Raw genomic sequence first — 14,471 nt, forward strand, 5'->3', positions numbered from 1 at the left:
CACTTGTACTTTCTTACCAGCTTCATACTCATTTATAACCTTCATTTTCACCTCGAGATCAAGAGCCTTCCTTTGGTTCTTAGCATTTCCTTCAGGTGAAGTCAGGATCTTCCTTTTTGCTGACATCTTGTACTATGGGATGCACAATAAAGTGCAAATTTGTACAAATATGTATTCTTGGAGACAGTGAAAGCTGAGTGTCTGTAGGACGAAGTCTAAGATACTTGACGCTGAAACATTGCTTTGCCTGTATAAATGTCATACGTATTTTGTACAAGTTTGGTAGCTAGCATTTAAACTACTCCAGAGCAGTTGTTATTATTATTATTATTAGTAGTAGTAGTAGTGGTAGTAGTAGCATTCTTCTTTCAACAAACCAGCCGCATCCCACTGAGGCAGGGTGACCCAAAAAGAAAAACAAAAGTTTTTCTTCTTTTTACATTTAGTAATATATACAAGAGAAAGGATCACTAGCCTCTTGCTCCTGACATTTTAGTTGTCTTTTATTGGCACTTAAAACACTGTATATTTGCTTCAGTTCTCCTTGTTGACTGTTTGAGCACGAGATTACACGGTCTGGCCACGAGTTTACATTTCCATGTTGTGTGATAGTCAATAATGTTCCGCCACAGTTTACCCCCTCACTCAGATTGATCTTGTAAGTCTTGGTGTTGTCCATGCTTCCTTATTTTTTTATTTTATTATCACACCGGCCGATTCCCACCAAGGCAGGGTGGCCCGAAAAAGAAAAACTTTCACCATCATTCACTCCATCACTGTCTTGCTAGAAGGGTGCTTTACACTACAGTTTTTAAACTGCAACATTAACACCCCTCCTTCAGAGTGCAGGCACTGTACTTCCCATCTCCAGGACTCAAGTCCGGCCTGCCGGTTTCCCTGAATCCCTTCATAAATGTTACTTTGCTCACACTCCAACAGCACGTCAAGTATTAAAAACCATTTGTCTCCATTCACTCCTATCAAACACGCTCACGCATGCCTGCTGGAAGTCCAAGCCCCTCGCACACAAAACCTCCTTTACCCCCTCCCTCCAACCCTTCCTAGGCCGACCCCTACCCCGCCTTCCTTCCACTACAGACTGATACACTCTTGAAGTCATTCTGTTTCGCTCCATTCTCTCTACATGTCCGAACCACCTCAACAACCCTTCCTCAGCCCTCTGGACAACAGTTTTGGTAATCCCGCACCTCCTCCTAACTTCCAAACTACGAATTCTCTGCATTATATTCACACCACACATTGCCCTCAGACATGACATCTCCACTGCCTCCAGCCTTCTCCTCGCTGCAACATTCATCACCCACGCTTCACACCCATATAAGAGCGTTGGTAAAACTATACTCTCATACATTCCCCTCTTTGCCTCCAAGGACAAAGTTCTTTGTCTCCACAGACTCCTAAGTGCACCACTCACTCTTTTTCCCTCATCAATTCTATGATTCACCTCATCTTTCATAGACCCATCCGCTGACACGTCCACTCCCAAATATCTGAATACGTTCACCTCCTCCATACTCTCTCCCTCCAATCTGATATTCAATCTTTCATCACCTAATCTTTTTGTTATCCTCATAACCTTACTCTTTCCTGTATTCACCTTTAATTTTCTTCTTTTGCACACCCTACCAAATTCATCCACCAATCTCTGCAACTTCTCTTCAGAATCTCCCAAGAGCACAGTGTCATCAGCAAAGAGCAGCTGTGACAACTCCCACTTTGTGTGTGATTCTTTATCTTTTAACTCCACGCCTCTTGCCAAGACCCTCGCATTTACTTCTCTTACAACCCCATCTATAAATATATTAAACAACCACGGTGACATCACACATCCTTGTCTAAGGCCTACTTTTACTGGGAAAAAATTTCCCTCTTTCCTACATACTCTAACTTGAGCCTCACTATCCTCGTAAAAACTCTTCACTGCTTTCAGTAACCTACCTCCTACACCATACACTTGCAACATCTGCCACATTGCCCCCCTATCCACCCTGTCATACGCCTTTTCCAAATCCATAAATGCCACAAAGACCTCTTTAGCCTTATCTAAATACTGTTCACTTATATGTTTCACTGTAAACACCTGGTCCACACACCCCCTACCTTTCCTAAAGCCTCCTTGTTCATCTGCTATCCTATTCTCCGTCTTACTCTTAATTCTTTCAATTATAACTCTACCATACACTTTACCAGGTACACTCAACAGACTTATCCCCCTATAATTTTTGCACTCTCTTTTATCCCCTTTGCCTTTATACAAAGGAACTATGCATGCTCTCTGCCAATCCCTAGGTACCTTACCCTCTTCCATACATTTATTAAACAATTGCACCAACCACTCCAAAACTATATCCCCACCTGCTTTTAACATTTCTATCTTTATCCCATCAATCCCGGCTGCCTTACCCCCTTTCATTTTACCTACTGCCTCACGAACTTCCCCCACACTCACAACTGGCTCTTCCTCACTCCTACAAGATGTTATTCCTCCTTGCCCTATACACGAAATCACAGCTTCCCTATCTTCATCAACATTTAACAATTCCTCAAAATATTCCTTCCATCTTCCCAATACCTCTAACTCTCCATTTAATAACTCTCCTCTCCTATTTTTAACTGACAAATCCATTTGTTCTCTAGGCTTTCTTAACTTGTTAATCTCACTCCAAAACTTTTTCTTATTTTCAACAAAATTTGTTGATAACATCTCACCCACTCTCTCATTTGCTCTCTTTTTACATTGCTTCACCACTCTCTTAACCTCTCTCTTTTTCTCCATATACTCTTCCCTCCTTGCATCACTTCTACTTTGTAAAAACTTCTCATATGCTAACTTTTTCTCCCTTACTACTCTCTTTACATCATCATTCCACCAATCGCTCCTCTTCCCTCCTGCACCCACTTTCCTGTAACCACAAACTTCTGCTGAACACTCTAACACTACATTTTTAAACCTACCCCATACCTCTTCGACCCCATTGCCTATGCTCTCATTAGCCCATCTATCCTCCAATAGCTGTTTATATCTTACCCTAACTGCCTCCTCTTTTAGTTTATAAACCTTCACCTCTCTCTTCCCTGATGCTTCTATTCTCCTTGTATCCCATCTACCTTTTACTCTCAGTGTAGCTACAACAAGAAAGTGATCTGATATATCTGTGGCCCCTCTATAAACATGTACATCCTGAAGTCTACTCAACAGTCTTTTATCTACCAATACATAATCCAACAAACTACTGTCATTTCGCCCTACATCATATCGTGTATACTTATTTATCCTCTTTTTCTTAAAATATGTATTACCTATAACTAAACCCCTTTCTATACAAAGTTCAATCAAAGGGCTCCCATTATCATTTACACCTGGCACCCCAAACTTACCTACCACACCCTCTCTAAAAGTTTCTCCTACTTTAGCATTCAAGTCCCCTACCACAATTACTCTCTCACTTGGTTCAAAGGCTCCTATACATTCACTTAACATCTCCCAAAATCTCTCTCTCTCCTCTGCATTCCTCTCTTCTCCAGGTGCATACACGCTTATTATGACCCACTTCTCGCATCCAACCTTTACTTTAATCCACATAATTCTTGAATTTACACATTCATATTCTCTTTTCTCCTTCCATAACTGATCATTTAACATTACTGCTACCCCTTCCTTTGCTCTAACTCTCTCAGATACTCCAGATTTAATCCCATTTATTTCCCCCCACTGAAACTCTCCTACCCCCTTCAGCTTTGTTTCGCTTAGGGCCAGGACATCCAACTTCTTTTCATTCATAACATCAGCAATCATCTGTTTCTTGTCATCCGCACTACATCCACGCACATTTAAGCAACCCAGTTTTATAAAGTTTTTCTTCTTCTCTTTTTTAGTAATTGTATACAGGAGAAGGGGTTACTAGCCCATTGCTCCCGGCATTTTAGTCGCCTCATACGACACGCATGGCTTACGGAGGAAAGATTCTTTTCCACTTCCCCATGGACAATAGAAGAAGTAAAAAAGAACAAGAGCTATTTAGAAAAAGGAGAAAAACCTAGATGTATGTATATATATATATGCATGTGCGTGTCTGTGAAGTGTGACCAAAGTGTAAGTAGGAGTAGCAAGATATCCCTGTTATCTTAGCGTGTTTATGAGACAGAAAAAGAAACCAGCAATCCTACCATCATGCAAAACAATTACAGGTTTTTGTTTCACAGTCATCTGGCAGGACGGTAGTACTTCCCTGGGTGGTTGCTGTCTACCAACCTACTACCTTATATGGGCATAATAATGCATGGCTGCCAGCCATCACTACATGGTTCAGTCAAGGAACCAATTTCCCCAATTCTGAAGTGTTTCACATTAAATGAGTCTTACTAGCTATAGCTGAGGTACAAATTAGAGTTTTGGATAAAGAAGTGTCTGATTCAACATTGAAATTTATTTTTATATCTGGGGGGGGGGGGACATGAGATTTTTTGAAGTGTCAAGGTGGGTCACGATGTAAATAAGGTTGGGAACCACTGAACTGCTGTCTTAGATATCAAGTGCAAATTAACCGCTTACATTTTTTCCTGTAGATTGGCTCAATCACCCGTGCCTCGAAGGTGGGCTTCGAGGAACTGTCTAATAACATTGCCAAGATAGAGGTAGACTGTAAGGAATCATGGGATCATCTAAAAGCCATTGCAAAACATGATGGCCCTATGCAGATTAAGCTCAAGTAAGATGGCTATTAATGCTAATTTACAGTGTTCCACTGCCCTGAGATCATTTTGCCTAAGATGTGATTTTTATAATTACCAGAAGTTACTTGTGTGGTGTATTTATGGTGTATTTACAGTACAGGACCTCCATCACAAATCCGGCATCATTGAGACCTGTAGTGTGCCGGATTACTGAGTTTGCCGAATTACAGAGTGGTTAAGTTAGAATACACTTAATAAAATTAACCAACTTGACTTACACAGTTCATTGAACATCGGCAAAAATCGAACATTTCCGCTACTTTGAGCTCAATTTCAAGGTACTTTTCGTTATGAAAGCAATCAAAATCATGTCTATTTCTGTAATATATCTTCCATTCTATCAAATGAGTCCAAAAAATGAGAATACAACCATAAAACCATACGAAAATATACTGCAAATAGGCGGCTAATGGCTGAGAAGTGAACTCCCTTATTTATCGTCCGTCATTTTTATTTTTTGTTGTACGTTAAGAAGCATCTTTCCATCATACATTGCCCAAGTTTCAATGAGACAGCCCAACAAACAATCGAGAAAAAAAAAATATTTACCAAAAATCATATATGGCAAGCCCAAGCCAGGTACTGGAAATAAGTCAACTTTGTCTGACTTTTCTGGGTTATCCCAGGTTCTGTATACGTACACTGCTATGTATGATAATCTATGTAACTGTATTTGTGTATACCTGAATAAACTTATTTACTTCTAGTCTGTCAACTGAGTACAAGAAACCACCCATTCACTTATTTCAGCTACCCAATAAAGTGGTCAGAAATTGGCAATTTGGCTGATTTCACACAAATTTCAACAGATGCCAATTTCAAAATAGGGTCCAGAATAAACAATGCAGGCATTCCTGGCACTAAAATAACATTTTCTCTGTTCATTAGTCACGGCTACAGGCCCCTCTTATATTACTCTTGCTTACCATTTGGAATTTTTATTCACAAAAAAAAAAAATAGAAGATTTACTGTTATGCAGACTACTGCATTATTGTAATAATTGTATAAATAATGTCAATCCATTCTTGACTCCGTACTGGAATTAAGACTGGCCGGCGGACAGGTATTGGACGGTGACGTCATTTGTTTACTCTTGAGCTTCGCTAAAGAATAGAACATTTTCGCTACTGTGAGCGCAATTTCAAGGTACTTTTCGTCATGAAAGCAATCAAAATCACATGTATTTCTGTAATATATCTTTCATTCTATCAAATGAGACCGAAAAAATGAGAATATAACCATAACAACCATACAAAAATATACCGCTAAGCGGCTGCTAATGGCTGAGAAGTGAACTCTGCTATTTATGGTCTGATTTCTTTCATTTTTGGTGTACGTGAAGAAGTATCTTTCCATCATACATTGCCCAAGTTTGAATAAGATAACCCAACAAACAACTGAGAAAATAATAATAATAATAATATCTTTATTTACTACACTTAAATGTACAAGGTATACAGGCCTAGCTGACATCAGTAAGTAAATTTATTCAGGTATACACAAATACAGTTACATAGAATTATCATACATAGCAGCATATGTGTAGAGAACCTAGGATAACCCAAAAAAGTTACTTATTTCCATTGGGGTCCTTTTACCTTATTATAATATAAATGTTATAATATTTTCTTATTATTCTATAATGAAGATAACATCTTATTATCATACTAAAAAGACTATCTACTACACGAGGGTCATTAAGACTATCTACAATATGAGGGTCACTATCTACAATACGAGTGACATACTACTGTATAGAAAGGCACTTGTTATGCTGAGTATTTCGAGAAAATTAGGTCAGTGTCCCAGGATAACACCCACACTAGTCGACTAACACCCAGGTAGCCATTTACTGATGGGTAAACATAGACAACAGGTGTAAAGAAATGCCTAATGTTTCTACCCTGGCTGGGAATCGAATATTTACCAAAAATCATATATGGCTAATCCAAGCCAGGTACTAAAAGTAAGCCACGTTGACTTTTTTGGAGTTATCCTAGGTTCTCTACACACATGCTGCTGTGTGTGATAATCTATAGAGAGAAAATAACTTTTTTGTTTCATGTTTATGGTGGAGTACGAGTGTATATCATAGTTAGCCTTGTGCTATACTCCATTTTCTCTAATATAAGCCACCAAGACAAGGATAGGAGAATGGTATTTGATTACCATATCCTCTTCATAACTCTGTCGAACTGCTCCGTGTTATGCCAAATATTATTCACTCTGGAGTAATTAACATGTTTTATGTTATTTATATTGTTTATTATGTCATATTAGATCAATTTTGATAGGCAAATAAGCTGTAGTGTTGATATTAGCGTAATAATAAAGCATATTCTCCTGCTTCATGAGACTGAGCTCATGGCAACCGACAGTGGCTTGAAAGCCACCTTATCTTTAATGGATAATGTACTGTGTAGGTGCTTTACATAATGAGAAGCATTTCTTTTATTCATTGGAACCATGGCTAGGGCTAAAAGTAAGCAGGTTAAAACAATAAATGGAGAAAAAGAAATTGGAATGACTTATGCAGCAAGTAGCACCACCAAACAGTACCAGCAGGTTGGTGTGGCGACCCTGAAAATTTGAAATTATGCTAGCCAAAATTAGTGCCGAATAACTGAAGGAACCGAATAACTGATTGCCGGATTTGTGATGGCGGACCTGTATATATTCTTCCACGATATATAAAGTGTGGATAGTGTGTCGAAGTTAAATTGTATTGTTTGTGCTGAACAATTGTGATGTCCACTTTCGGCAAGACAGACATTGAATGAGTTATGGATTTGGATTTCCCTCCTTTGGGGAACTGCCACCGTGGTAGCAAAACGACCGAATCTTGATTTTATAAAGATGTGACTAATATCATTTTTTTTTTTTTTCTTCAACAAGTCGGCCGTCCAAACTGCCAATATCCCAAACCCCTCCTTTAAAGTGCAGGCATTGTACTTCCCATTTCCAGGACTCAAGTCCGACTATATGAAAATAACCGGTTTCCCTGAATCCCTTCACTAAATATTACCCTGCTCACACTCCAACAGATCGTCAGGTCCCAAGTATCATTCATCTCCATTCACTCCTATCTAACACGCTCATGCACACTTGCTGGAAGTCCAAGCCCCTCGCCCACAAAACCTCCTTTACCCCCTCTTTCCAACCCTTTTGAGGACGACCCCTACCCCTCTTTCCTTCCCCTATAGATTTATATGGTTTCCATGTCATTCTACTTTGATCCATTCTCTCTAAATGACCAAACCACCTCAACAACCCCTCTTCTGCCCTCTGACTAATGCTTTTATTAACTCCATACCTTCTCCTAATTTCCACACTCTGAATTTTCTGCATAATATTTACACCACACATTGCCCTTAGACAGGACATCTCCACTGCCTCCAACCGTCTCCTCGCTGCTGCATTTACCACCCAAGCTTCACATCCATATAAGAGTGTTGGTACTACTATACTTTCATACATTCCCTTTTTTGACTCCACATATACCTCAACGCACCACTCACCTTTTTTCCCTCATCAATTCTATGATTAACCTCATCCTTCATAAATCCATCCGCCGACACGTCAACTCCCAAGTATCTGAAAACATTCACTTCTTCCATACTCCCCAATTTGATATCCAATTTTTCTTTATCTAAATCATTTGATACCCTCATCACCTTACTCTTTTCTATGTTCACTTTCAACTTTCTACCTTTACACACATTCTCAAACTCATCCACTAACCTTTGTAATTTTTCTTTAGAATCTCCCATAAGCACAGTATCATCAGCAAAAAGTAACTGTGTCAATTCCCATTTTGAATTTGATTCCCCATAATTTAATCCCACCCCTCTCCCGAACACCCTAGCATTTACTTATTTTACAGCCCCATCTATAAATATATTAAACAACCATGGTGACATTACACATCCCTGTCTAAGACCTACTTTTACCGGGAAGTATTCTCCCTCTCTTCTACACACCCTAACCTGAGCCTCACTATCCTCATAAAAGCTCTTGACAGCATTTGGTAACTTACCACCTTTTCCATAAACTCGCAACATCTGCCACATTGCTCCTCTATCCACTCTATCATATGCCTTTTCTAAATCCATAAATGCAATAAAAACTTCCCTACCTTTATCTAAATACTGTTCACATATATGCTTCAATGTAAACACTTGATCTACACATCCCCTACCCACTCTGAAGCCTCCTTGCTCATCCGCAATTCTACATTCTGTCTTACCTCTAATTCTTTCAATTATAACTCTACCGTATACTTTTCCTGGTATACTCAGTAAACTTATTCCTCTATAAATTTTACAATCTCTTTTGTCCCCTTTCCCTTTATATAAAGGGACTATACATGCTCTCCGCCAATCCCTAGGTACCTTCCCCTCTTTCATACATTTATTAAACAAAAGTACCAACCACTCCAACACTATATCCCCCCTTGCTTTTAACATTTCTGTCATGATCCCATCAGTTCCAGCTACTTTACCCCCTTTCATTCTACGCAATGCCTCACGTACCTCCACCACACTTACATTCTGCTCTTATTCACTCCTAAAAGATGGTATACCTCCCTGGCCAGTGCATGAAATTACCGCCTCCCTTTCTTCCTCAACATTTAAAAGTTCCTCAAAATATTCTCGCCATCTTCCTAATACCTCCCTCTCCCCATCTACTAGCTCCCCTACTTTGTTTTTAACTGACAAATCCATACTTTCCCTAGGCTTTCTTACCTTGTTTAACTCACTCCAAAATTTTTTCTTATTTTCATTAAAATTTCTTGACAGTGCCTCTCCCACTCTTTCATCTGCTCTCCTTTTGCACTCTCTCACCACTCTCTTCACCTTTTTTTTACTCTCCATATACTCTGCTCTTCTTATAACACTTCTGCTTTGTAAAAACCTCTCGTAAGCTACCTTTTTCTCTCTCTCTTTTTTTTTTTTTTTTTTTTTTTTTACACAGGGTTTGACAAGGTTAAGGATCCCTAGCTTTATTGACAGCTATATTACAGGTTAAGGATTCCTAACTTTATTGGCAAGCTAAGAGCTGTTACCTACATCAGCTCATTTGAAAGCATTTTTATTGTTATGAGACATACAAGTAGGGAACAGGATGAAGTTGGAGGCATCTGTGGGCCAGCATTTTCATTTGATCAACTGACTTTATCTCGTTGACATCATTATGCTGTACGAATGTGTTCCATACTCGAGTCATCCTGGGTATGTATGATCTCAGATGGAGTGATGTTCTGGGGAAGGGTACAGCCAGAGTGAAGTTGCTGCTTTCTGCCCGTCTTGTGGCATAAAAGCTTGTTTCACGCTGTCCTCGAAGTGGATCCAAGTGTGGTATTTTGACAATATTGGCCTTGTACATAACAGTAAGGCCACCCACATCCCTCCTATGTTGAAGGCTCTGCTGAAATGACAGATCTATCCAGGATGGGTCCAGGCGAGAGATGAGATGTCTTGCTCTGTTCTCTACTCTGTCAAGCAGCCGCAGATGAGAGGGGGGGCAGGCAAACCAAGAAAGTGGAGCATACTCAAGGTGTGAGCGTACTTGTGCCTCGTACAGAATCTTGCAACCCCTACTGTCAAGCAGATGCGAGATACGGCGAAGTGCTGTAAGCTTCCTGGCTTCCTTGTTTGCAAGATTTACAACATGGTTCTTCATGGTTAGTTTGGAGTCAAATTTCACCCCAAGGATATCAACTTCTTCTCCAGGTGCCAACATCGTCCCATTCATCCTTACTACTGCACCAGCATTACCATCATGGTGCCTAGAGACGATCATCATTTGCGTTTTCTCAGGTGCAAATGTTACTTGCCATCTATTTCCCCAAGCTGATATAGCTCTCAGCTGGTGATTGATGTAGCTTAGAGCAGCTGGCATTTCTTCTCTTGGATAAGTGAATGTCAGTGTACAGTCATCTGCATATGCATGTGATTCTGGGATGAGATGAAGAAGGTCGTTGAAGTAGACATTCCATAACAATGGACCCAGCACGCTTCCTTGTGGAACGCTTGCCCCAATAGGATGCCTTGCTGATTCCGTTCCATTGAGGACTACACTTAGAGATCTACCATGAAGGTAATCACTGAGGAGACAGCGTAGAGCCTGCAATTCCCAGTGCTTGAAGTTCTGCTAAGAGGCCCTGGTGCCACACCCTTTACTTCATCATTCCACCAATCACTCCTCTTTCCTCCTGCCCCCACCCTCCTATAACCACAAACTTCTGCCCCACATTCTGATGCTGCATTTTTAAAACTATTCCAAACCTCTTCAACCCCCCCCCACTACTCATCTTTGCACTAGCCCACCTTTCTGCCAATAGTCGCTTATATCTCGCCCGAACTTCCTCCTCCCTTAGTTTATACACTTTCACCTCCCTCTTACTTGTTGCCACCTTCCTCTTTTCCCATCTACCTCTTACTCTAACTGTAGCTACAACTAAATAGTGATCCGATATATCAGTTGCCCCTCTATAAACATGTACATCCTGGAGCCTACCCATCAACCTTTTATCCACCAATTCATAATCTAACAAACTACTTTCATTATGTGCTACATCATACCTTGTATATTTATTTATCCTCTTTTTCATAAAATATGTATTACTTATTACCAAATTTCTTTCTACACATAGCTCAATTAAAGGCTCCCCATTTACATTTACCCCTGGCACCCCAAATTTACCTACTACTCCCTCCATAACATTTTTACCCACTTTAGCATTGAAATCCCCAACCACCATTACTCACACTTGATTCAAAACTCCCCACGCATTCACTCAATATTTCCCAGAATCTCTCTCTCTCCTCTACACTTCTCTCTTCTCCAGGTGCATACACGCTTACTATAACCCACTTTTCACATCCAATCTTTATTTTACTCCACATTATCCTTGAATTTATACATTTGTAGTCCCTCTTTTCCTGCCATAGCTTATCCTTCAACATTATTGCTACTCCTTCTTTAGCTCTAACTATATTTGAAACCCCTGACCTAATCCCATTTATTCCTCTCCATTGAAACTCTCCCACCCCCTTCAGCTTTGTTTCACTTAAAGCCAGGACATCCAGTTTCTTCTCATTCATAACATCCACAATCATCTCTTTCTTATCATTTGCACAACATCCACGCACATTCAGACTTCACACTTTGACAATTTTCTTCTTCTTATTCTTTTTAGTAATCTTTACAGGAAAAGGGGTTACTAGCCCATTGTTCCCGGCATTTTAGTAGACTTTTACAACACGCATGGCTTACGGACGAAAGATTCTTATTCCACTTCCCCATGGATATAAATGGAAAAGTAATAAGACCAAGAACTATTAAGATAAAATTATATATATATATATATATATATATATATATATATATATATATATATATATATATATATATATATATATATATATATATATATATATATATATATATATATACATACAGTGGACCCCCGCATAACGATTACCTCCAAATGCGACCAATTATGTAAGTGTATTTATGTAAGTGCATTTGTACGTGTATGTTTGGGGGTCTGAAAGGAATAATCTACTTCACAATATTCCTTATGGGAATAAATTCGGTCAGTACTGGCACCTGAACATACTTATGGAGTGAAAAAATATCGTTAACCGGGGGTCCACTGTATATATATATATTATATATATATATATATATATAATATATATATATACAGTGGACTGGTAGACAGCAACCACCCAGGGAAGTACTACCGTCCTGCCAGATGACTGTGAAACAAAAACCTGTAACTGTTTTGCATGATGGTAGAATTGCTGGTTTCTTTTTCTGTCTCATAAACACGCTAAGATAACAGGGATATCTTGCTACTCCTACTTACACTTTGGTCACACTTCACAGACACGCACATGCATATATATATATACATACATCTAGGTTTTTCTCCTTTTTCTAAATAGCTCTTGTTCTTTTTTATTTCTTCTATTGTCCATGGGGAAGTGGAAAAGAATCTTTCCTCCGTAAGCCATGCGTGTCGTATGAGGCGACTAAAATGCCGGGAGCATTGGGCTAGTAACCCCTTCTCCTGTATACAATTACTAAAAAAGAGAAGAAGAAAAACTTTATAAAACTGGCTTGCTTAAATGTGCGTGGATGTAGTGCGGATGACAAGAAACAGATGATTGCTGATGTTATGAATGAAAAGAAGTTGGATGTCCTGGCCCTAAGCGAAACAAAGCTGAAGGGGGTAGGAGAGTTTCAGTGGGGGGAAATAAATGGGATTAAATCTGGAGTATCTGAGAGAGTTAGAGCAAAGGAAGGGGTAGCAGTAATGTTAAATGATCAGTTATGGAAGGAGAAAAGAGAATATGAATGTGTAAATTCAAGAATTATGTGGATTAAAGTAAAGGTTGGATGCGAGAAGTGGGTCATAATAAGCGTGTATGCACCTGGAGAAGAGAGGAATGCAGAGGAGAGAGAGAGATTTTGGGAGATGTTAAGTGAATGTATAGGAGCCTTTGAACCAAGTGAGAGAGTAATTGTGGTAGGGGACTTGAATGCTAAAGTAGGAGAAACTTTTAGAGAGGGTGTGGTAGGTAAGTTTGGGGTGCCAGGTGTAAATGATAATGGGAGCCCTTTGATTGAACTTTGTATAGAAAGGGGTTTAGTTATAGGTAATACATATTTTAAGAAAAAGAGGATAAATAAGTATACACGATATGATGTAGGGCGAAATGACAGTAGTTTGTTGGATTATGTATTGGTAGATAAAAGACTGTTGAGTAGACTTCAGGATGTACATGTTTATAGAGGGGCCACAGATATATCAGATCACTTTCTAGTTGTAGCTACACTGAGAGTAAAAGGTAGATGGGATACAAGGAGAATAGAAGCATCAGGGAAGAGAGAGGTGAAGGTTTATAAACTAAAAGAGGAGGCAGTTAGGGTAAGATATAAACAGCTATTGGAGGATAGATGGGCTAATGAGAGCATAGGCAATGGGGTCGAAGAGGTATGGGGTAGGTTTAAAAATGTAGTGTTAGAGTGTTCAGCAGAAGTTTGTGGTTACAGGAAAGTGGGTGCAGGAGGGAAGAGGAGCGATTGGTGGAATGATGATGTAAAGAGAGTAGTAAGGGAGAAAAAGTTAGCATATGAGAAGTTTTTACAAAGTAGAAGTGATGCAAGGAGGGAAGAGTATATGGAGAAAAAGAGAGAAGTTAAGAGAGTGGTGAAGCAATGTAAAAAGAGAGCAAATGAGAGAGTGGGTGAGATGTTATCAACAAATTTTGTTGAAAATAAGAAAAAGTTTTGGAGTGAGATTAACAAGTTAAGAAAGCCTAGAGAACAAATGGATTTGTCAGTTAAAAATAGGAGAGGAGAGTTATTAAATGGAGAGTTAGAGGTATTGGGAAGATGGAAGGAATATTTTGAGGAATTGTTAAATGTTGATGAAGATAGGGAAGCTGTGATTTCGTGTATAGGGCAAGGAGGAATAACATCTTGTAGGAGTGAGGAAGAGCCAGTTGTGAGTGTGGGGGAAGTTCGTGAGGCAGTAGGTAAAATGAAAGGGGGTAAGGCAGCCGGGATTGATGGGATAAAGATAGAAATGTTAAAAGCAGGTGGGGATATAGTTTTGGAGGGGTTGGTGCAATTATTTAATAAATGTATGGAAGAGGGTAAGGTACCTAGGGATTGGCAGAGAGCATGCATAGTTCCTTTG

General features: G+C 39.4%; 1 protein-coding gene across 6 annotated transcripts in view; it reads left to right on the top strand.

Annotated features, from left to right (window-relative positions):
• The window catches only part of LOC138855377 (FH1/FH2 domain-containing protein 3-like), an 82,228-nt gene that overhangs the window by 33,434 nt on the left and 34,323 nt on the right, over positions 1 to 14,471 (top strand). For all 6 annotated transcript variants that reach the window (XR_011394617.1, XR_011394619.1, XR_011394620.1 and 3 more), the window contains one exon: positions 4,588 to 4,730. Coding sequence is in view for 1 of the 6 variants with exons in the window: in XM_070104498.1 (XP_069960599.1) it covers positions 4,588 to 4,730 (143 nt within the window). In the remaining 5 variants the exon portion in view is untranslated. The remainder of the gene's footprint in view (positions 1 to 4,587; positions 4,731 to 14,471) is intronic.

Source organism: Cherax quadricarinatus, chromosome 92 (assembly GCF_038502225.1).
Source record: "Cherax quadricarinatus isolate ZL_2023a chromosome 92, ASM3850222v1, whole genome shotgun sequence".
Lineage (NCBI taxonomy): Eukaryota > Metazoa > Arthropoda > Malacostraca > Decapoda > Parastacidae > Cherax > Cherax quadricarinatus.